The 21,991-nt window shown below is 45.4% G+C and overlaps 1 protein-coding gene and 1 pseudogene across 3 annotated transcripts in view; one reads left to right on the top strand and one right to left on the bottom strand.

Moving 5' to 3' along the window:
- LOC309559754 (prefoldin subunit 6-like) overlaps positions 1–7,569 on the top strand; it is a 28,265-nt pseudogene extending 20,696 nt beyond the window's left edge. Inside the window, exon 3 of the transcript XR_014226199.1 lies at positions 7,398–7,569. The product of XR_014226199.1 is annotated as a prefoldin subunit 6-like (transcript). The remainder of the gene's footprint in view (positions 1–7,397) is intronic.
- A 4,566-nt stretch (positions 7,570–12,135) lies between these two features.
- RGL2 (ral guanine nucleotide dissociation stimulator like 2) overlaps positions 12,136–21,991 on the bottom strand; it is a 121,232-nt gene continuing 111,376 nt past the window's right edge. For both annotated transcript variants that reach the window (XM_082262565.1, XM_082262566.1), the window contains 3 exons: positions 18,948–19,211; positions 15,498–15,606; positions 12,136–12,761 (listed from right to left, as the gene is read on the bottom strand). In XM_082262565.1, the coding sequence (XP_082118691.1) occupies positions 12,565–12,761; positions 15,498–15,606; positions 18,948–19,211 (570 nt within the window). In that variant the 3' untranslated portion in view covers positions 12,136–12,564. The remainder of the gene's footprint in view (positions 12,762–15,497; positions 15,607–18,947; positions 19,212–21,991) is intronic.

Here is a 21,991-nt window from a genome sequence, read left to right on the forward strand (position 1 = left end):
ACCATCGCTATATCTATCCTTGATCTTTTCAGATCATCTAACAAAATCCTCCTTTTCTCTGGAGTGTTGAGACCTTTTGCATTAATGGATAAAATCCGTATATTCTCCATTATAAAAAAAAAAAAAAAAAAAAAAAGGGGGGAGGGGGAAAACTTAGGGGGGGAAGGGGGGAGGAAGGAAAGTACCTTCTTGACCTCTCTACTATAGAGGGGTCACTATATAGCTTCACGCTAGGTTGCTCATCCAATCTATATTGGTTCTTTGAGCAATTTCCTAAATGGGGTTATGTTTGGGTTAGGTTAGAGAATAAAACTCTCCCCTCCCTCTCCCAACCCCCAACACTGATCATTCACAGGGTATTCCGGCATATATATATAAATAAGATTCATTATTTTTGTATATCTACTTCTCCCGGCCTCATTTTCTCACATTCCTTGTATCTCATTTAGAGGCAAAGGAGAAAGAGAAAGAAAAAAAAAAAAAAAAAAAAAAAAAAAAAAAAAGAATCCCCACCCCTAAATCTCCTAATGTATTTGCCATCTACCATCTGCCCCCCCTCTTCTCCTAGTTCCTCGGTAGATCAGGTATTACCCGATGCTTCCTCCGCCCCTCCCCCCCGCCCCTAGGGCACCCTGTGCTCTGTCACCTTCTTAGAGACCACTGAAATTGGTCGTATTGTGGAATGTATTTATATTCAAAAATAGAAGTTAAACAAAAACTGTGCTATTTGATAAATCAGATTATTACCATTATTACCATTATTACCCTTATTAGTGTTTTATAGGTTACAAAATGTATATTATACCCAAAAAAGAAAAAAAAAAAAAAAAAAAAAAAAATTTTTTTTTTCTAATGTTGTGTGCCCAAAACAGAAAAAGAAAAAAAAAAAAAAAAAAACAACCTACTTTCCCATACTCATAAAAAAAAAAGGAGAGGGAAAACACCTTCACTACCACTCTACACTCGTGTTTTATGTGTTTTAAAATTGTGCAAAAAAAAAAAAAAAAAGGGTTCAAATCAATAGTGATTTTGTGCAAGAGAAAAAAAAAAAAAAAGAAAAGAAAAAAAAAAAGAATATGACCTTATCTCTTATCCTCCTCCCAGGGGGGGGGGGGGGGGGGGCGGGGTGCATCCATGTATCCATATACCCTCAAAAAAAGAAAAAAAACATGTTGGAGCTGATTGCTTCAGAAAGAAAAGGGGGAACAGCCGACAAAGGGGTGGGGGGGAAAAAAAAGAAAAAAGAAAAAAGAGTTATTGAAGAGAGAATTTTATAATAGCAGTATTTCTTCCTGTCATTTCTTCATTCTCTCGTTCCAATTGGATCCTCAATTTCACTTAGTTCTCTCAGACCTGTCCTTTCTTATTACCATGTCCAATCAACCTCCGTTCACGGGGTCCCCAGTTTGGGTACCCCATTGTTCTGGGGGAAATTGTAAGCCAGTCCTCCACCTGAACAGGTTCTGTGCCCAAGAACTCAAATAAGTTGGGTAAATCCGCTGGGGTACGAAGAACAAACATGTCTCGTTCTTTAAAAAAAGTCACTGCCAGCGGGTATCCCCATCTGTACCTAAAACCTTGTTGCTTTGCTCTCTCCAACACTGGCCGTAGTAATGATCTGCGGTAAAGCGTGGTTTTAGACAGATCCGGGAGTATTTTTATTTTAGCCCCTGCGACTTCCACTGTGCCTATGTCCCAGGCTTTCCGGAGGATCTCCTCTTTCTGTGTGTAGTAATGCATTTTACATACTATATCACGGGGTCTGTTGGAGTCTGTATATCTGAACCCTGTCAGTCTGTGGACCCTATCAATTTCCATAGGGGCCGCAGGATGTGAGGTGGGGGCTAGCACTTTTAGAAAAATGTCTCTCACCTTTTCTTGTAAATTTTCCCCTTCCACCTCTGGTACTCCTCTCAGTTTTAAGTTCCCCCTGCGGCTCCTATCTTCTAAGTCTTCCATATGAAGTTGCATATTAATGGTGGCCTCTGATAGTGTCTCTGTGGTCTTCTTTATATCCGCTACTTGGTCCTTTACTTGTGTGATCTCGGTATCTTTTAAAGTAACTCTATCTGATAATTGGACCATATCTTTGCGGAGTTCCTGGATATCACGTTGGTGTGTTTCCTCAATCCGCATTATTAATGCCTCTATCTCTGCTTTAGTGGGCAGTGCTTTCAATAAGTCTTTGATATCTAGATTTACCTTTTCCTGCTGAATCCCGGGGTCGGCTTCGGGTTCTCTCGCTGCTGTCCCACCTGGGTTTGTCATGTTCCCCTCTGGCGGCTTCTCTCCTTTCTCCGCATGCTGTGTGCACTGCACTCCCTGCGCATTCTGTTTGGGCTGTGTCCCCACACGTGCCGCCGCCATCTTGGTTTCCGGCACTCCGGGCAGCTGCTGCTGGAAGTATTGCTGTATTCCACCACCTGATCTCCTCTGTAGTTGACGCCGGTCTACTACCGAGCGATCGCTAACCGAGCGGGTCACTGGACGATTCCTGACCGGGTTACTTGTTTGCATGCCGTGTAGCTATGCCGTGTCGGGGCAGTCCGGGAGAGGGATTAGCGGGAGCTCCTACTCACACGTCCTCACATCTCTTCCTCTCCAAGCCACTCCCCCCACTCAGCACTTTTAAATATGTTTAACACGGTATAGAGGGAACACAGATTGTTTATACATTTATTTATTTACGTCATCACGTTTATATTTGAAGTGGAAATATACCCCAGCCAAAAGAATATGTCATTTTAAAAAAATAGCACTTTATTGAGTTTAATAATTTAATTATCTATCACATCATCTAATATTTTAACATTTCACTTCTGAAGCGCGCCACAAACCCACATTGTTTTAATTCTGGATTTGTGGTACACTATTCCACTATAAAGAGATACTTGTACCAATATGGTCTTCATGGAAGAGTCATCAGAAGAAAACCTCTTCTACGTCCTCACCACAAAAATCAGCATTTGAACTTTGCAAATGAACATATAGACAAGCCTGATGCATTTTGGAAACAAGTTCTGTGGACCGATGAGGTTAAAATTGAACTTTTTGGCCGGAATGAGCAAAGGTACGTTTGGAGAAGAAGGGGCACAGAAGTTAATGAAAAGAACCTCTGTCCAACTGTTAAGCATGGGGGTGGATCAATCATGCTTTGGGGTTGTATTGCAGCCAGTGGCACAGGGAACATCTCACGAGTAGAAGGAAAAATGGATTCAATAAAATTTCAGCAAATTTTGGATGGTAACTTGATGCCATCTGTGAAAAAGTTGAAGTTAAAGAGAGGATGGCTTCTACAAATGGCTAATGATCCTAAACACACCTCGAAATCCACGGGGGATTACATCAAGAGGCGTAAACTGAAGGTTTTGCCATGGCCTTCACAATCTCCTGACCTCAACATAATTGAAAATCTATGGATACCCGTGCGTGACAGACAGCCCAGAAATCTCAAAGAACTGGAAGACTTTTGTAAGGAAGAATGGGCAAAGATACCTCAAACAAAAATGGAAAGACTCTTGGCTGGCTACAAAAAGTGTTTATGAGCTGTGATACTTGCCAAAGGGGGCAGTACAAGATATTAACTCTGCAGGGTGCCCAAACTTTTGCAGACGCCATTTTTTTGTTTTCTGTTATTTTGAAAGTGTAAATGATGGAAATAAAATCGAACTTTTGTTGACATATTATAAGAATGTATAATCTGTAATTTGATGCCTTTTGGAGATTTTTCCATCTTTCCTTGGCTTCTTTATGCACATTAATACAAATTTTTACCTGGGGTGCCCAAACTTTAGATCCCCACTGTATGTATGTATGTATATATATGTAAACAGTGTAAAAAAAAAAAAAAAAAATGAAAGCGCCCCATCCCTCCCTGCTCGTGCGCAGAAGCGCCCGCAAATGTAAACCGTGTTAAAACCACACGTGAGGTATCACCGCAATCGTAAGAGCAAGAGCAATAATTCTAGCCCTACAGCTCCTCCTAAACGTTAAACTGGTAACCGTTACATTTTTTAAAGCGTCACCTATGGAGATTTTTTAAGTACCGTAGTTTGTCCCCATTCCACGAGTGTTCGCAGTTTTAAAGGATGACGTGTTTGGTATCTATTTTACTCTGCGTAACATCATCTTTCACATTAAAAAAAAAACAGTAAAGTTAGCCCAATTTATTTGTATAAATTATGAAAGTGCATTTTTACCAAAATTGCATTTGAAAGGCTGCTGCGCAAATACAGTGTGACATAAAATATTGCAACGATCGCCATTTTATTCTCTAGAGTCTCTGCTAAAAAAATATATATAATGTTTGGGGATTTTAAGTAATATTCTAGCAAAAATACTGATTTTAACTTGTAAGCAACGTGTCAGAACAAGGCCTGGTCTTCAAGGGGTTATTAAAGTGAATTAAGTCTTACTACACTATATGGCGTTTTGGCATGTCTCTTCCCCCTTGCCCATACCTGAAGAAAGGGGCAGCCTGAAGAGATCGATCAGGACTTAATTTTCTGATCCACTGTTCTGTTCCACTTTAAGATGCTCGTTTTACACTTGAGCACCTCAGAAAATGTGGCTCGTACCCATCCAGCGACGTAGACCTACGTCGCTGGACTCCTCCCCTTGTGGGCGGCGTGCGTGCGCCGCCGGAGGCTCGCTCCCGCTGTTTTCAGTCACAGCGGGAGTCGGGCCAGGGGAGGAGAGGAGGTGATCACCGCCACTCTTCCCGAATCGTCGGGGAATCAAGTGTGGAGATCCGCCCGCTTGTGTAAACAAAGCGGGCGGATCTCCTAAGTGACAGACAGTGACAGATTGCAGGGTTCAGCATAGCTGAACCTGCGATCTGTCCCTGTGTCACTCAGTCCCCTCCCCCCACACATGTCAGTAAGCACCAGGCATACATTAACCCCTCCCTCTCCAATAAAATTAACCCTATTCCCTGCCAATGTCATTTTTACAGTAAAAGTGCATATTTATAGCACTGATTACTGTAGTAATGTCACTGGTACCCCCAAAAGTGTCAAAAATGTCAGTCAAGGGTCCAATCTGTCAACCGCAATGTCGCAGTCCCGCAAAAAAAATCGCAGATCGCCGCCATTACTCGTTAAAAAAAAAAAAAAACACCAAAAATGACAGAAATCTTTCCCTTAGTTAGTAGACGCAATAACTTTTGCGCAAACCAATCAAAATACGCTTATTGCGATTTTTTTACCAAAAATATGTAGCAGAAAACAAATTGGCCAAAAATGATAAAAAATTTTGGTTTTTACATTTATGGGGGGGGGGGGGGGATTTCATATAAAAAAACGTGAAAAATATTGTTATTTTTTCAAAAATTTCACTCTTTTTTTGTTTATAGCGCAAAAAGTAAAAATCGCACAGGTGATCAAATACCACCAAAAGAAAGCTCTGTTTGTGGGGAAAAAAAGGACATAAATTTAATTTGGGTACAGCGTCGCACGACCGCGCAATTGTCCCTTAAAGTCGCACAGTGCCGAATCGCAAAAAGTGGCCTGGACGCAAGACAGCAAAATCCTCCTGTGATAAAGTGGTTAAAATAAATTACTCACCTGTAATGGTTTTGCACAGAGCAGCACCGATCCTCCTCTTTTCAGTTCCCTCGCCGGCAATCTTGGCTTCTACTTTTCTTTGTGTGTCCTCATAGCGAGCTATGGGGGCACATGGTGTCTGCTTGCTCCCGAGCTGTCTATCTATGGAGCCATTCTCCATAGACGCACACAGAGGTGCTTAGCCCCCCCCCCCCCGCCCTATACACTTCCTTCTCACTGCATTTGATAGCGGCAGGGGCCAATAGTTCCTGCTGACGTTTGAGGCCCTGTGTAAAGAAGAAGAGAGGGGAGAAGTGTTGTAACCGTGCACAGTGCTGGATCTCTTCCCTCTTTCCCTTCACACAGGGATGGGCATGGGGACAGAGAAAATGAAAACCTTTTTTACCTTGTTGCAAGGAATGCATAAAGGTAAACGTTTTAGCTTTAGTATCACTTTAATGAATAAGCCCAGATAAGGGGAGTTGGCTTCAGATGGTGCAATTGCATCTATAGGAGTGTGCTGATTCATCTAATAATGGTTCAGGACATGGTGACCCTAACAGATACATCTGCAGCTTGCTCTTGTGGCATCTGGTTCAAGGCTGCAATTACTGATTTTTATTGTCCTCTTTACACACTAGCTGTCCCTTACTTTGTTTAGTACCTTTCAGATATATTTTCAGAGCTGTAGCTTCTTCCTTTACTGCTCAAGGCCATCTTACCGAATGGGCATGCTGGGCGTTTGCCCGGGGGGTCCCACTTGCCCAGCCCCAGCCAAGCATTAGTCCCGATTCCCTTGTTCATCCTGACGCCGAACTTAGCAGGTGGCAAGCTGCTGTCGGCCCGGTTCTGCCATCAGGCCACTTGGGCCGTGGAGGGGGAGCCCACAACTGCAGGAATACCTGACTGCCTCCACGGGAACAGGCACACACAGGACAGTCAAGTCCGACTCCCGTCCGTGTGTGTGTTCACTGGACCCAGCCACCGAATTTGGCAGCTGTCATTAGCTTTGCACTGCTGTACCAATAAATATCGCCTTATCAATAGTTTGCATTTTTTTCTCGTGGGTGATTGTGTAGGCGGGGCCCCAGTGCACTGCATTGCCCGGGGCCCTTTAATGCTCTTAAAGCGTTGTTCCGGCCTTGGGGGGGGGGGGGGGGGAATTTAGATAAAAATACCCCCGGGACAGTCAGGGCTAGTACATTCCACAATGGATAGCCTCTGAACTGTCCCGGGTCGCACTTACCTTTTAGAAGAAATACTTACCTTGAAAATGTCTTCTCTAGCGCTGCCATCTCAGGTGTGGCCAGCTGAAGCCAGCGCGTCCTCTTCTGCGTCCTCTTCTCCCAGAATGCGCCTGCACCGGCCCCGTTCGTCACTTCCGGTGCAGGCGCGTCATCCCTCCACAGCTTCTGGGCATGCCCAGAAGCTGTTTAGCAGGGAATAACGCGCCTGCATCGGAACTGACGAGCTGGGCCGGTGCAGGCGCATTGATTCCTGGGAGCGATGACGTTCAGCTCCCAGGAATCAATGCAAGGAGGAAGTGACGGTGCGGGCCGCGGCCACAGAGGGAGGAAGTAGAAGAAAGGTGAGTATATTTTCTTCAATATCAAGGTAAGTAAACAAAAATAAAAATCGTAAATATCCATTTATTTTTCAGGTGACCAAGAGCAAGCAGATGGCCCAAAATCGCTTTTGTCGATTTTGAGGCCGGAACTCCACTTTAAGATGGCACTGTTACCGCTCATCTGTTTTTTAGGGGCAGCAGCATTCCTGATGAAACTGTGATAAATGGCAGTTTAGAAAGTCTATGGTGTTGTACCCCGTATAACAATCTCTCCATATTTCTTTCAGTAAACGATATGAGACAATGCTGAAGGACTTGGAACAGAAGTCAGAACAGCACCGGGCCTCCCTCACCAAACTGCAGCAGGAGTATCAGAGGACACAGATTAAGGGACCAGTGAAGGCCTAAGATGGGATGCAGAGAATGATCGATTGTTTTACTTTATTTATGTACTCATCAGGGGGGTCTCTCCTGGTGTCGGCCTGGAGTTTCCCATCCCCAGCGAGGCACTGTTTGTCCTTTTTTGCTATTGTCACTCTGAAAAAGCAAGCAGTGACTTTCTTGTAAGCTTATGTGCAATTAAACATGCTGATTACATGTTACACTAATTCTGAGTAATGTGATGTTTCAGTAACTCATTCAGGTTTAGTGAAAATTTTAAATATTTTTGTTTTAAATCGTATTTATATCCTTTTAGGGCCAGTTTACGCCACCTGCAGTCCAGTGCATTTTTTTTCGGCATCAAAAGCGCATGAACAGTAGGTCATATGGTTTCCAATGGCATAGTTCACACCTTTGTGGTCAGTTCCAGGGCTTTCTATTTACAGGGGAAAAAAAAGTAGAACATGCTGCATTTTTCCTGTACTGGAACGCAGTAAAACCGCAACAGACCCAGTACAGTGAAAAAAGAAAAAGCATTGGAAATGTATAACCACTTAAGCCCCGGAAGATTTTACCCCCTTCCTGACCAGGGCCTATTTTGCGATTCGGCACTGCGTGACTTTAATGGACAATTGCGCGGTCATGCGACGCTGTACCTAAACGAATTTTACGTCCTTTTTTCCCACAAACAGAGCTTTCTTTTGGTGGTATTTGATCACCTGTGCAATTTTTTGATCATGCGCTATAAACAAAAAAAGAGCAACAATTTTGCAAAAATAGCAATTTTTTTTATATGAAATTCCCCCCAAAAAAAAGTAAAAATCAAAATTTTTTAACATTTTCGGCCAATTTGTTTTATGGTAAAAAAAAAAAAATCGCAAAAAGTGTATTTTGATTGGTTTGCGCAAAAGTTATCGCGTTTACTAACAAAGGGAAAGATTTTTGTCATTTTTGTTGTTTTTTTTTTTTAACGAGTAATAGCGGCGATTTTTTTTTTTTTGCGGTACTGCGAAATTGCGGCGGACAGATCGGACCCTTGACTGACATTTTTGACACTTTTGGGGTTACCAGTGACATTTCTACAGTAATCAGTGCTATACATTTGCACTGTTACTGTAAAATTACACTGGCAGTGAAGGGGTTAACTTTTTTTGAGAGGGAGGGGCTGTGTGTGTCCCTAGGGGCATGATTCCTACTGTGATTGGCTGTGGCTTGAGCTGTAGGAACAGTGATCAACGGTCCTACATAGTAGAACCGTATGATCACTGTTTCTACACAGGGGAGAATGACAGACGGCTTGTTTACATCAGCCGCCTGCCTTTCTCCCTCTGCACCGACGATCGCCGAGTGACCGGCGGACATCGGGTCCACCGGTCACACGTGCGGGGGGGGTCCGTGACCATGCGGGAGCGCGCCTCCGGCGGCGCGTGCTCGCTCCCTAGACCCTCACAGGCTAGCGTCACTTTGCCTGACCGCCGCAGGTCGTGCGGCAGTCGGCAGTCGGCAAGTGGTTAAACACGCATGCAGAAACGCATCCGGAACAGATCTGGAGTGCGTTTTTGTGGTGTGAACCAGCCCTTACAGAGAACCTGAGAAATGTATAGAATGGTAAATAGATACACATACATACGCAGGTCCTTTGGGTCACTATTCCTCCCACTGATATGAAACACAATTCTACCAAATGACACCAACAACATGGCACCATTTCTCCCACTGACACCAATAATTGGCCTCTATTCATCCCATGTTGGTATGATACCAAAGATGGAGCACTAGTCCTCCCCCTTATACCAAATGTGACAATGTTTACTTCCACTGATTCCAGGAATATTTCCACTCCCGCTGGCCACAATCCGGCCCTAAAGTCTGAAGGACAATAAACTGGCCTTTTTTTTGTTTAGAAAGTTTGGAGATCTCTGCTGTAGAGGAAATTAGGCTTATGTCACTATAGGAAACTTTGACAGTGGCAGCACCCTTCTTGCTGTTGCAATTTCCTAACTATGAAGGGAGATTCTGCGTGTGGATGAGTAAATTTCATCACATAAAATTTTTTGTATTTCAGTGATCCTGCTGATGGTAAGTTGTGCCCAGTGTGACAAGGCCTTAAGGTGTGCCAGGCTCAGCTGTCCTCTTTAAAAGTATAGAGTAGAGCACAGTTTTCCTAATATGTTGCAGTTTTATTCTTTCTAATATGTTGCGGTCTGAGCTTATTCAACTCTTTAGAAGTAAAATAAATGCAAAATTTGTTTTTTAGTTTTGGCTAGGGTGCATTGGTATTAGTTACATAGTTAGGTTGAAAAAAAGACACAAGTCCATCTTGTTCAACCAACAAAAAAAAAAAAAAAAACAGTATTGAAAACCCTACCATACAATCCCATATACACAATCCTATACCCGCAGTTGATCCAGAGGAAGGCTAAAAAACCCCAGCAAAGCATGATCCAATTTGCTACAGCAGGGGAAAAAAATTCCTTACTGATCCCCCGAGAGGCAATCGGATATTCCCTGGATCAACTTTACCTAAAATAAATTTTAATACCCACTTATATTAAGTACACTTAGGAAAGAACCCAGGCCTTTTTTAAAGCAATCTAGTGAGCTGGCCAGAACCACCTCTGGAGGGAGTCTATTCCACATTTTCACAGCTGTTACGGTGAAGAAACCTTTCCGTATTTGGAGCTTAAATCTGTTTTCCTCCAGACGTAAAGAGTGCCCCCTTGTCCTCGGTGTTGACCTTAAAGTGAACAACTCAACACCAAGTAAACTATATGGACCCCTTATGTATTTATACATATTGATCATATCCCCCCTTAATCTCCTCTTCTCAAGAGAGAATAAATTCAGTTCCTCTAATCTTTTCTCATAGCTGAGCTCCTCCATGCCTCTTATCAGTTTGGGTGCCCTTCTCTGCACTTTCTCCAGTTCCCCGATATCCTTTTTAAGAACTGGTGCCCAAAACGGAACTGCATATTCCAGATGAGGTCTTACTAATGATCTGTACAGGGTCAAAATGATATCTCTCTCTCTCTGGAGTCCATGCCTCTGTTAATACAAGAAAGGACTTTGCTTGCTTTAGAAACAGCAGCTTGGCATTGCATGCTATTATTAAGCTTATGATCTACCAGAACACCCAGATCCTTCTCTGCTATGGATTTCCCCAGTTCTACTCCACCTAGTATGTATGATGCATGCATATTCTTAGCCCTAAAGTTCATAACTTTACATTTATCAACATTAAACCTCATTTGCCAAATAGTTGCCCAATGAAACAGTACACTGAGGTCTGCTTGTAAGTTGGAGACATCCTGTAAGGAAGTTATTCCACTGCAAAGCTTGGTGTCATCTGCAAAGACTGAAATGGTACTTTTAATCCCATACCCTATATCATTAGTGGCACAGACCACAATAAAAACTGACCAGCATTCTGTTAGGGAGATTCACCCTCCCACTTTGTCCAGTTTTTACCATATTTAAAAATGGAAGAAAATCACAAATTTTGGGTTTTCCCTAGAAAAGCAATAGAGGGAAAATCTTCCAATGAAGAAACTAGTTCTAGTGACCTGGGGGTCCCCAAGAAACTCCCTTAATTTGCAGGGATTTGCTCTCACTTCCTGTTTGGCTATTGGACAGGAAGTGAAGGGAAATTTCCGCAATTACACACAGATGGCCAAAAAAAAAAAAAATCTGACAGCGTTTATAAGCCTCCCTCGCTCTTTCTAAAAACGGGAAAAAAAAGTTTTGCCTTATAGTTCTACTTTAACCCCAGAGCATCGCTGGGAAGCTAAACCTGTCATTCTTCCCCTCAGGGAATCCGTGTGACATCAAACCTGCACATCCTTTTCTACCATACATAAACCGAACAGGGGGCTTAAAGGGATATTACAGGTTTGTTTTAAAAAAATGCATGTTCTATTTACTTCCTCTGTGCAATAGTTTTGCACAGAGCAGCCCTGATCCTTTTCTTCTTGGGGCCCCCACTGGTGCTCCTGGCTCCTCCCCCTTGACCAGTGTTCCCCCCCCCACAATAGCAGGCCACTTGCTATGGGGGCACTGGTGCATGCTTGCTACTGAGCTACGGTTTAGTCTGCCCTGCCCCTCCCTCGTTTGCTGTGATTGACAGCAGCGGGAGTCAATGGCTCCCACTGCTGTATCAGCCAATGAGGTGAGAGAGAGACCTGGGATAGCCGAGGCTCCTGTGCACATGGCTGGATAGAGAGGGGGCTCAGGAAGTCAGTGGGGGAAGCAGCACACAGATGTTTTTTTTTTCCTTCATGCATAGAACCTTTTAGCCTTTTACAACCTCTTTAATCATGCCCTTGGGTACATGCAATGTACTCTACACCCATTATAATAAGAAGTTCCTCCTACCTTCTCTGATCTAAAGCTACAAGCTCTGTTTATCATGAATGTTTAAAAGCACAGGAGCACTTGCATACCTGTAAAGTGAACCTGTACTTTTAAGTTGTAAATTGCCAGCAGGAAAAGTGCCTTCAATGTGCCTCACTTCCACACTGCTTTATGCACCATGCAGAACTTATTTTCTAGGTTTGTTGTCTGCTGGGATTTGTTGGTGCTACGAGCTCTGAAGAGCATTTACCATACAGTCACGTGGAGACCAGCCTTTGGAATTTTTTCTTTTTTTAATTTTACATAGATAAAAAGTGACAGACAGAAATACATAAAAAATAACAGCACATAGTGTTTTTGATGCTAGTGTATAAAGGTTTGAGCAGCATGTTATAACTTGCAGTGTGACATCACTTCTGGGTGGGGTGCAGTGATGTCACAAATGATAAATTGCACCATTTCCTGCTGATGGAAGGCTTGTAACGGCACTTTCCTATCAGCTGTATTAAAGCTGATGTCTGAACACCAGTAATCGTCCCCAATAAAAAAAGTCAATGGAAGGCCACTTTGGGTAAAGCAAAAAGAGCACCTTATCCTGAACTGGAGTGATTCTGAAGGCTTCATGGTATACACATTACATTCGGTGCTTTCTTTCAACATGCGTCCATTGTAACAAGAGGAAAAAATAGTGTCCTTTTGAAGCTCCACTCATGGAACTGCCAGTTAGAAGAGGGACTTTGCCAGGTCTCCAGCCTTGGCCTTGATTTTGGGATAGGTGGCATTAATTTGCACCCGGTGGTGGTGGAGCGGTTTGGCCTCGGAGGGAAGGGTTGTGGCAGTTTGCTGTGGACGGACCAAGAAGTCCATACTGGCCGAACTCATTGCATAAAAGACGTTTGCTGTCCCTGGAAAGACCAGCTCTGTAAAAAGAAAAAAAAAAAAAGACATTGGTAAGGAATAAATAAGAATATTGGGATCATTTATTTGGGCAACAGAAAGAACAATGACAAGGTTGGAAGTGTAGCAATCAAGCAGACGAGTAATTGCTGACTGGTTCTGAAACTTAAAGGCAGTGATAACTCAAACACTACTTGAAGCTGGACTTTCCCTTCAGTGTGTTCCTGCCACTTCCTGTATTCTTGTTTAGGCTAAAATGCTGGCCCAGTCACCCACAGCCTCCTGGGATACTAACATCAGCCATCCTAGAAGGCCTTGGGTACTCTACAGTAGGGATGGGCCGATTATTGGCAAAGCCGATATAGCGAGGGCCGAAATGCACTTTCCCTGATATATCGGAATCGGCCCGGGAGGTTACTGATATTGCCGATATTTCAGAAAGTGCTGTACCGGAGTGATGCCTGCAGCTAGAGGCATCACCCCAGTACCGGCATCCATAGCCGACGGTCGGCTGTCTTGTAATGACAACCGATGCAGCTGAGAAGCCGCTTGCCTGTCATTACAAGAAGCGGGAGGGGACGTCTCTCTCCCCCCCCCCCTTCCGCGGCTCGCCTGGGTCTCCTGTCCCACCGGGAGACCCCGGCAACCAGCCTGCACGGCTGGCGAAGGCCCGATCAAAGCCACATTCGGGTACTCGGCGCTAAATTCAAAAATATTAAAGCATTCAAAAACAGCCAAACTTGGCATTTTGAATGCTTTTAAGTGCAGAGGAGGGGTTTGGGGTCGTTTAGACCCCCAGATCCCTCCAAAGAGTACCTGTCAAAAATGTAGGAAAATATTGGCCGATACCTATACGCGATGACCAAAGTATCGGTATTGGCAATGAAAAAACTATATCGGTCAATCACTACTCTGCAGTGCATGTGCTGCTTCACATGATTGGGGTTGGCTATTTCTTCCTTGTTCTTGCAGCTGACCCCCTTCCCAATGACGCAGCATATGCAGTACTGATGGGCAGCCTTTATAGGCGCTGTCAGGCATCAGCGGTGGGCACTGGCAGACATCGCTGATGGGACTGCACTGATAATCAATGCAATGATTATCAGCGCAGACCTCCCTCGACGAGTAGAGGAATGCCGATAACCGACACTTCCCATTTACACTAATCAGCTGTGATTGGACACAGCTGATCACACGGTAAAGAGCCTCCGTCATAGGGTCTACAAATAGGTAGAAAACATTTATTTTTTAAATAACTAAATACAAATAGGACAATGAAATAATATTTCCTGTTATAATGTGAATTTGATGAAGTGCTTTCACACATATTTTAAGTTGAGAAAAAAAAAGGGTGTTTTTTTTGTGTCAGACTCCAAGTGTTTTCCAAACCCTCTCTTTACACAGTGGCACTGCTTCAGCAAGAGCCATTGTTGGTTGGCAGAGAATGCTGCATGCCATGCAGGGGCGTAACTACAGGGGTTCCAGGGGTTGCAATTGCAACCGGGCCCCATGCTCCAGGGGGCCTGTGCGGCTCCCCTGTACACCTGGATAGGAGGGGCAGCGGGGGCAGCATGTAGAGAAATCACTGTCCTCCTTTTTCCTCCTGTAGCTGCAGGAGGAGATTGGTTCCTCTGTATGCTTCCCCCTGCCACTCCTCCTATCCAGTTCACTTGTGTTCTGCTGTCTCTGGGCCCCTGTGTGAAGCCCTCCCCCCACACTGTGCTCCCTCCCCTCTCCTGCCGGCTGCTGCAGGGGATGTGTCACAATAGAGAACCAGGAAGGGGTCGGTAAATATGTAATTTACCAGCTCCTTCCTTTTTTGAATGGACAGAGTCATAGTCAGTGACATTGTAAAAAAATTAAATTATAAAAAATACAATTAAAATACCAAAAAATAAAAACTACTGACACCAGTGGGTGAACTTCCAGGATCACAAAGGTCACACTTACGATCGGGCCCTGGCATTCCCCCACCGTGGGGAGGCCCCAAGATGGCAGGAAGGGGGCCCACTGCAGAATTTGTGAAAGGGTCCCGCTGCAGGACCACAATAAAGGGCCCCGCAACGAGAGTAAAGGGCCCCAGGATCAGTGGGAAGAGCCCCATGCTTGAAAGGAAGGGCCCAGGCCAAGGGTCCGGGGGGGGGCCTTTCATGGTTTCTTGCATCGGGGCCCTAAAGGTTCTAGTTACGCCTCTGATGCCATGAATATTGAGCCATCTATTAGTAGTAATTGATTCTCTATGTGCCCGCTGTAACATTGAGCTAAACGCCAGATTTACTGCTGAGCTCCAAGGAAAAGTACAAATCCTCCCTTGCAGTGGCCTGCAATACAAGGGTTAAATGCTGGTTTAGGTCCAGAGGACAGGGAACAGCACTTGAACATCCCCAATCCTCCAAGCTTTAAGATTGATCCCTCCAGCCTCTTCTCCCTTCTGCTCCAGTGGTCGCAGGTCCTCCGACATCATCAAGTGCAACACAGAGGCCATAGTCCAGAATAGGAGCATAGGGGGAGAAGGAGAGCGCCAGCTGCTGGGGGAACAGAGGAATTTGCCCCCCTAGCCCTTAAACAGCATTTTACCCTTGCAGTGCAGGGGTAGCCCCAATGCAACAAGTGTCCTTTCTCCAAAGATGGGTTTTAAATGGCAGCATGTGGCCAGGCTTAGTTTGTTAGGTTGATGATAAAGGAAGAGTTCCTGTGGCACATTTTCTGCAGAATAATGAACACATTAGACAGATGCAAAAAAAATTGGTATTTCTGACCTTTATTCCCTGGCAATAGCTGGACAAGCTCATGTGAACCCGGTGTGCTCATGTGATGTTTTCTCAGGATGCGGTCAATCACTGCTGGAGCTTTTTCCTGGCTGTTGATCTGAAATGGCAACACAAAGGACTACGCTTATAAAAGTATTTAAAAAAAACATTTCTAAGTTTCACTGCCCACTACAGAGAAGCTCAATTGGCATTTACCATCTAACACTAGAATTGGCAGGTCTGCCACTGGTGCCCTGTGCTTTTCACTGATGAGAGAAGGTTCACCCTGAGCACCGACTTGGAAGGGTCTGGAGAAGCCGGTGAGAACATTATGCTGCCTGTAAATTATTCAGCATGACCAGTTTGGTGGTGGGTCAGTGATGGTCTGGGGAGGAATATCCATGGACGGACTCGGAGACCTCTACAGGCTAGACAATGGCACCTTGACTGCCATTTGGTATCGGGATTTAATTCTTGGACCCATTGTCAGACCCTACACTGGTGCAGTGGGTCCTGGGTTCCTCCTGGTGCATTCAATGCCCAGCCTCATGTGGCGAGAGTATGCAGCCAGTTCCTGGAGGATGAAGGAATTGATACCTTCAGGAGGGATGATTACCTGTTTATGGACTTCAGGCTCTCGTTTGTGCTGCACTATTATGATTAAAAAAATCTTTGGAAATTAACATATTGAGGAACGCCAGCCCCCAAAATACTGGTTCCTCCTTTCTCCTCCCTTACCACTATCATTGAATACCTGGAGTGTGCTGGAGGTCTCTACCTTGTCTTTGGGATCAATCAGATACGTATGGCCAGGGCCGGTGCTTCCACAAGGCAAACTAGGCAGCCGCCTAGGGCGCATTGCCACCTAGGGGCGCAGCCATGAGTCCGCACTCTCTCTCCATCATGAATGATCCTTGTGAGCTGAGGGGAGGGGCCGCCGTGGGGGAGGAAGAAGGGACAGTGGAAGATGCCAGGTTTCTTGGGCAGTGCAAAACTACCAGGCCCTGGCTTTCCACCACTGTTAGGGGGCCCAAAGAGGCAGGAAGTGAGTCCACCAGCGTGCTGCCTGAATGATGATCCTCTTCGGCTGGAGCTGAGCGGCCTTAACCCCGGGCAGGAAGTGACTCTCTGCACTGAGCTGATGGGCAGCCATTAATTTCCCTGGGTCAGTATTAAGCAGGGAGCTGTGGAGAGCTGAACCTGAGCCAGAGCTCAGCACCGGAGGGCTAAACCTTTACTGGAGCAGAAGCGATGAGGCACTGGAAGGGTCTGAGGAGGTTGGCGATGAAATAAGTATGGAGCTCTCTGACTGCTGCTTTTCCCTCCACCAGGAGCCAGTTGGAGCTGTGGTGAGCACTGTGGTCCAGGAGAGGAGTGTCCTGGGAGAAGGAATCAGCAGGATCACAGTGAAGGAGGGCAGAGTGGGGGCCACTCTCTTCATACCGCCCAGTGAGTGTGCCCAGAACAGGGGATCGGGGTCCCTGGGTGTTACATGGAGCATGCCTGGTATGAAAGGGAATCGGGGTCATCAGGTGTGACATGGGGGATAGGGGTCACCAGGTGTAACAGGGGTTCTGGGTCACCAGGTGAGCCATGAGGAATTGGGGTCCCTGGGTGGGCTATGGGGGAATGGGGTCCCCAGATGTGACACAGAGAAACATTAGGGTCCCCAGCTGTGACATGGAGGAACATCAGGGTCCCCAGGTGTGACATGGAGGAACATCAGGGTCTGACATAGAGGAACATTGGGGTCACTGTAATGACAGCATGACATGGAGGAACACGGGGTCTCTGGGTGTGACATGGAGGAACATTGGGGTCAGTGGATATGACAGCATGATATGGAGGAATATTGGGGTACCAGGGTGTGACATGGAAAAACATCAGGGTCCCTGGGTGTGACATTGAGGGACATCAGGATCCCCGGGTGTGACATGGAGGAATATGGGGGTCACTAGGTATGAGAGCATACCATGGAGGAAGCATCAGATCAGGGTCACTGGGTATGGCATAGAGGAGTTTTTAACCATTTCCCTTTTTTTTTTCTTTTTTTTGGGGGGGGGGGGGGTGCAAGTAGCTGGTCTTGCCTAGGGCGTAAAATAGTCTAGCACCGGCCCTGCGTATGGCACACCTACGTCTGCACAGGGATTTCTAACGCATGCGCACACACTCTAGTATCTGGGACCTTGACACCTGCACTGTATGTGCACATGCATAGGAAACCCCCATGCCTGTGCAGGTGTGCTGAAGGACCTTGCCAGGTCCCAAAGACATGCATAGCATCTGCACATGTGCGGAATCCTGTGGTGTGCATGCGCCAGTCAGCAACACTGTCTCCTGGGTTGCATTATGTAGACATCTCAGGAGGCAGCTGGGACTGCAATGTCATTCTCTCCTATATGAGAATGAAGGAAGTGCAGTGCTAAAAAGGTCACAATGCATTAAAAATAAATAAGGTAATAATCCCCAATTATCGAAGAGGGAGGAGCAAGTACAAAAAACGTTATTTCGGTTGTATCTGTAAGACTAGATGTCCAGAGCACCCCCCTTACATTAGATGTCAAGAACCCCCCCCCCCCCCCCCATTAGAAGTCAAGAATGCCGCACCCTCCCTTATATCGCAGTAATCTGGGGCAGAGCTGGGAAGCAGAAAGTGCAGGGCCTGGAGGAGGACCAGAGAAGCGCTGGATCTGTAGAATGAGTGCTGTACTCCTTTCTTTTGCCAACTGCTGAGAGGGGGTAAGGGGGAGCCTTTCTGCTGCTGCACAGGGAAGCGCAGGATCTGGCAAAGGAGTTCTGTCCTCTCTGCTGCCGACTGCGGAGACAAGGTGGAGGCATAGACAGGGGGAGGTTACAAAGCTGCCGGAAAGGTACAAGAGCCACATGAAATGGCCTGGTGGGCTGAATTCAGCCCACGGCCTTGTGTTTGACTCATGTGGTCTAGAACAGTGGTCCTCAACCCTGGTCCTCAGGGCCAACTAACAGGCCGGGTTTGCAAGATAACTGAAATACATCACAGGTGATATAATTTGCTGCTCAGTGATTGCAGTACTCTAGTCTGCATCTCCCCAAGGTAATACTTAAAATATGGCCTGTTAGTGGGCCCTGAGGACCGGAGTTGAGGACCACTGGTCTAGAAGTATAATCCAATTGTTGGAAAGTAGATAGATATATTGTGTATGTATCTTTCGATCCTGATCATATTTTTCTCCCAGACAATAAACAGATTGACAATACGATGGTATATAAAGTCGTTCTGTGTATGGCACCATTTGAGATAGATCGATCCCAATATCAGAACTGCAAATCCGCAGCAAATCCTACTTTCCAGCTGAGATCCCATGACAGGTCACTTTAAGAGGGAGCTGCAATGACAAGCTAAAGTGGGACACTGGAAATGCAGACATTTTGGAACCTGGGGCTCAATGTTGGGTGTGGGGGTCATAATTACGCACTCACCCGCAAACTCTTGTAAACACTGCTTTCCTCTGCCGGCTCCACTCGTGCGCGAATGATGCGGTGGTCTTCAGCGGGATCTGGGATTTTGCCTGGCTCCGCGATGTGCTCCGCAGAGCCGCTGTGTTGAACGTTAGTGAATGGACTGCCGCAAGAGGCGGAGCGTCGGTGTGTACGTCCGGGAACAGCTGGTGTTAGAAACCCCTTAGGAGGCGGCTTGGGGGAGCTTTGTACGTCCAGCGTCGGGACAGAGGGGCTTCTCTGCTGCTGTTGTAGAAAAAGTTGTACAAAATTGAGTCACCAACACATAAATGTAAAGTATAAAGTGAATGCAGAAGTACATTTAGCACCCGGGTAACTTTTTGTGCCTTCTGGTTGCCCTTCCCACTCTTTCCTAGTGGGAGGCGTAGTGGTAATAAACAGGCCTGCAGCAGTCTCATTGTCTTAATTTGTTGCAGTGCAAACCAAATGCTGCATGGCTGGACTTAGATCTATATTTTGTTTTTTCAATGCATGTTAAGTTAACCACTTGACCTCCGGAAGATTTACCCCCTTCATGACCAGGCCATTTTTTGCAATACGGTACTACATTAATTTAATGGATAATTGCGCGGTCATGCAACGCTGTAATAAAATTTGCAATTTTTCCCCCCACAAATAGAGCTTTCATTTGGTGGTATTTGAACACAGTTTGTTTTATTTTTTGTGCTATAAACCAAAAAAAGGCCAACAATTAGGGGGAGTACAGTGTATGCACAGCCTCTGGTCCAACAAATACTGGAGTACAATGCATGCATAGCCTCTCGTACAACAATTAGGGGAGTACAGTGCATGCACAGTCTCTGCTCCAACAATTAGGGGAGTACAGTGCATGCACAGCCTCTTCTCCAACAGTTAGGGGAGTACAGTGCATGCACAGCCCCTGCTCCAACAATTAGGGGAGTTCAGTCCATGCACAGCCTCTGCTCCAACAAATACTGGTGTACAGTGCATGCACAGCCTCTGTTCCAACAATTAGGGGAGACAAGTGCATGCATAGCCTCTATTCCAACAGTAGGGGAGTACAATGCATGCACAGCCTCTGCTCCAACAATTAGGGGGAGTGCAGTGCATGCACAGCCTCTGCTCCAACAATTAGGGGAGTGTAGTGCATGCACAGCCTCTGCTCCAACAATTAGGGGAGTACAGAGCACGCACAGCCTCTGCTCCAACAATTAGACCCGGTTCACACTCATGCGAGTGCCGGGTTCGCATGTAATGTCGGAGCGCACTGCTCCGACATTACATGCGATCAGCTGTGCGGTGCGAGTTTAGCCATACAGTTTGTATGGCTAAATTCGCATCGCACCCGGTGCAAACACGCACAGGAGGCATTTTTGCAGCCGCATCAGGATCGGATCGCACAGCGGTTCACACTTGTGCGATCCCATCCTGTGCGAACTGCACGATCGCACTGCGATATGCGATCAAACTGGGGGTGTCGTTAAGATTACATTGACACCCCCAGCGTATCGCATATGGCAGTGTGAACTGCCGGGGGTGCGTGTGCGATGCGGGAAAAGGCTGCGAATTCGCAGCCTTCCCGCATCGCAATAGTGTGACCCGAGCCTTAGGGGAGTACAGTGCTTACAGCCTCTGCTGCAACAAATGCTGGAGTACAAAGATATAAAATGTGTGTAATTCTCGCGCTGTCAGGTATAGGTATCTGAAAACCTCTAATGCCGCAGGTACTATTCTTGTGAACCACACAATTCTGATAAATAAGGGGGGGAGGAGTACCGCGCTTCAAAGGTGCATCTGTGCTCTTCTAAATAAATATATAAAATTCATATAAATATAGTGCTAATTTATGTAGAAAGTGTCTCAATGTTGTATAAATAAATAAATGTGTACTTACTATAAACAATTCATGTGTGTCATACCTTCCTTGTGATATTGTGTAAAACCATATAAATATATATTCAATTAAAAACAAATCTTATAAAAATTCATACAAAAATTCATCCCTGGAAGAAGCTGCGTGAGTACGCAGCGTAGCGCGTAGGATCAAGCCCCGGAAGTGACGTAGCGGCACTCGGACCCGCATTTGTTACATGCTTTTAACCAAGAAAGTTTCATGTAAGTGTTACTCTATTATTTGAATAAATAACCTGGCGGTACTTCACCATTTGTGCCTGTTTATTTTTTGGAGATCAAGAGGTCCTTTCAGAGATCTGGCCACATCGATTCCATTTATAAGGAGAAAGAGATATCTAACTGACTTAATAAACCTTGGAGGAGTAGAGGAGCATGAAGCAGCATACATATGAGATATAAAGCCTAAAATCAAAGAAATGGAGGTGAGCGCATAGGACACCTAGTGGTCACAGCACTGAAGAGCACCTGCATGGATATTTACAAGAAAGTTTTTTTGAGCACTATCAACACTATTTTGGGACACTTGAGCACTTTTTATATTATATATATATATATATATATAAATAGGATTGAACCACTTGTGGACTCATACAGAGATTTAAAGGAACAGTTTTATTATTAGCACAGTACACATAGTTACATAGTTAGTGAGGTTGAAAAAAGACATCAGTCCATCCAGTTCAACCTATGATGTGTGTGTGTGTTTGCTTTTAACCGTACATTGTGTACCCCTGTATGTTGTGGTCTCCAAGGTGCCCATCTAATAGTTTTTTGAAACTATCAATGCTCCCAGCTGATACGACTGCTTGTGGAAGAGAATTCCACATCCTTACCGCTCTTACAGTGAAGAACCCCTTACGCATTTTAAGGTTAAACTGCCTCTCTTCTAGTTTTAGTGAATGGCCACGTGTCTTATTGTATCTCCTCTCTCTGAATAGTTTGTTCCTTATGCTAGGGTCGCCAGTACAGTATTTGTACATTGATATCATATCCCCCCTCAATCGTCTCTTCTCCAGAGAGAATAAGTTCAGTGCTTGCCCTTCTCTGGACTCTTTCCAATTCCAGCACATCCTTCCTGAGGACCGGTGCCCAGAACTGGACAGCATACTCCAAATGTGGCCGGACCAGAG

Source organism: Pelophylax lessonae (assembly GCF_965119305.1).
Source record: "Pelophylax lessonae genome assembly, chromosome: 7".
NCBI lineage: Eukaryota > Metazoa > Chordata > Amphibia > Anura > Ranidae > Pelophylax > Pelophylax lessonae.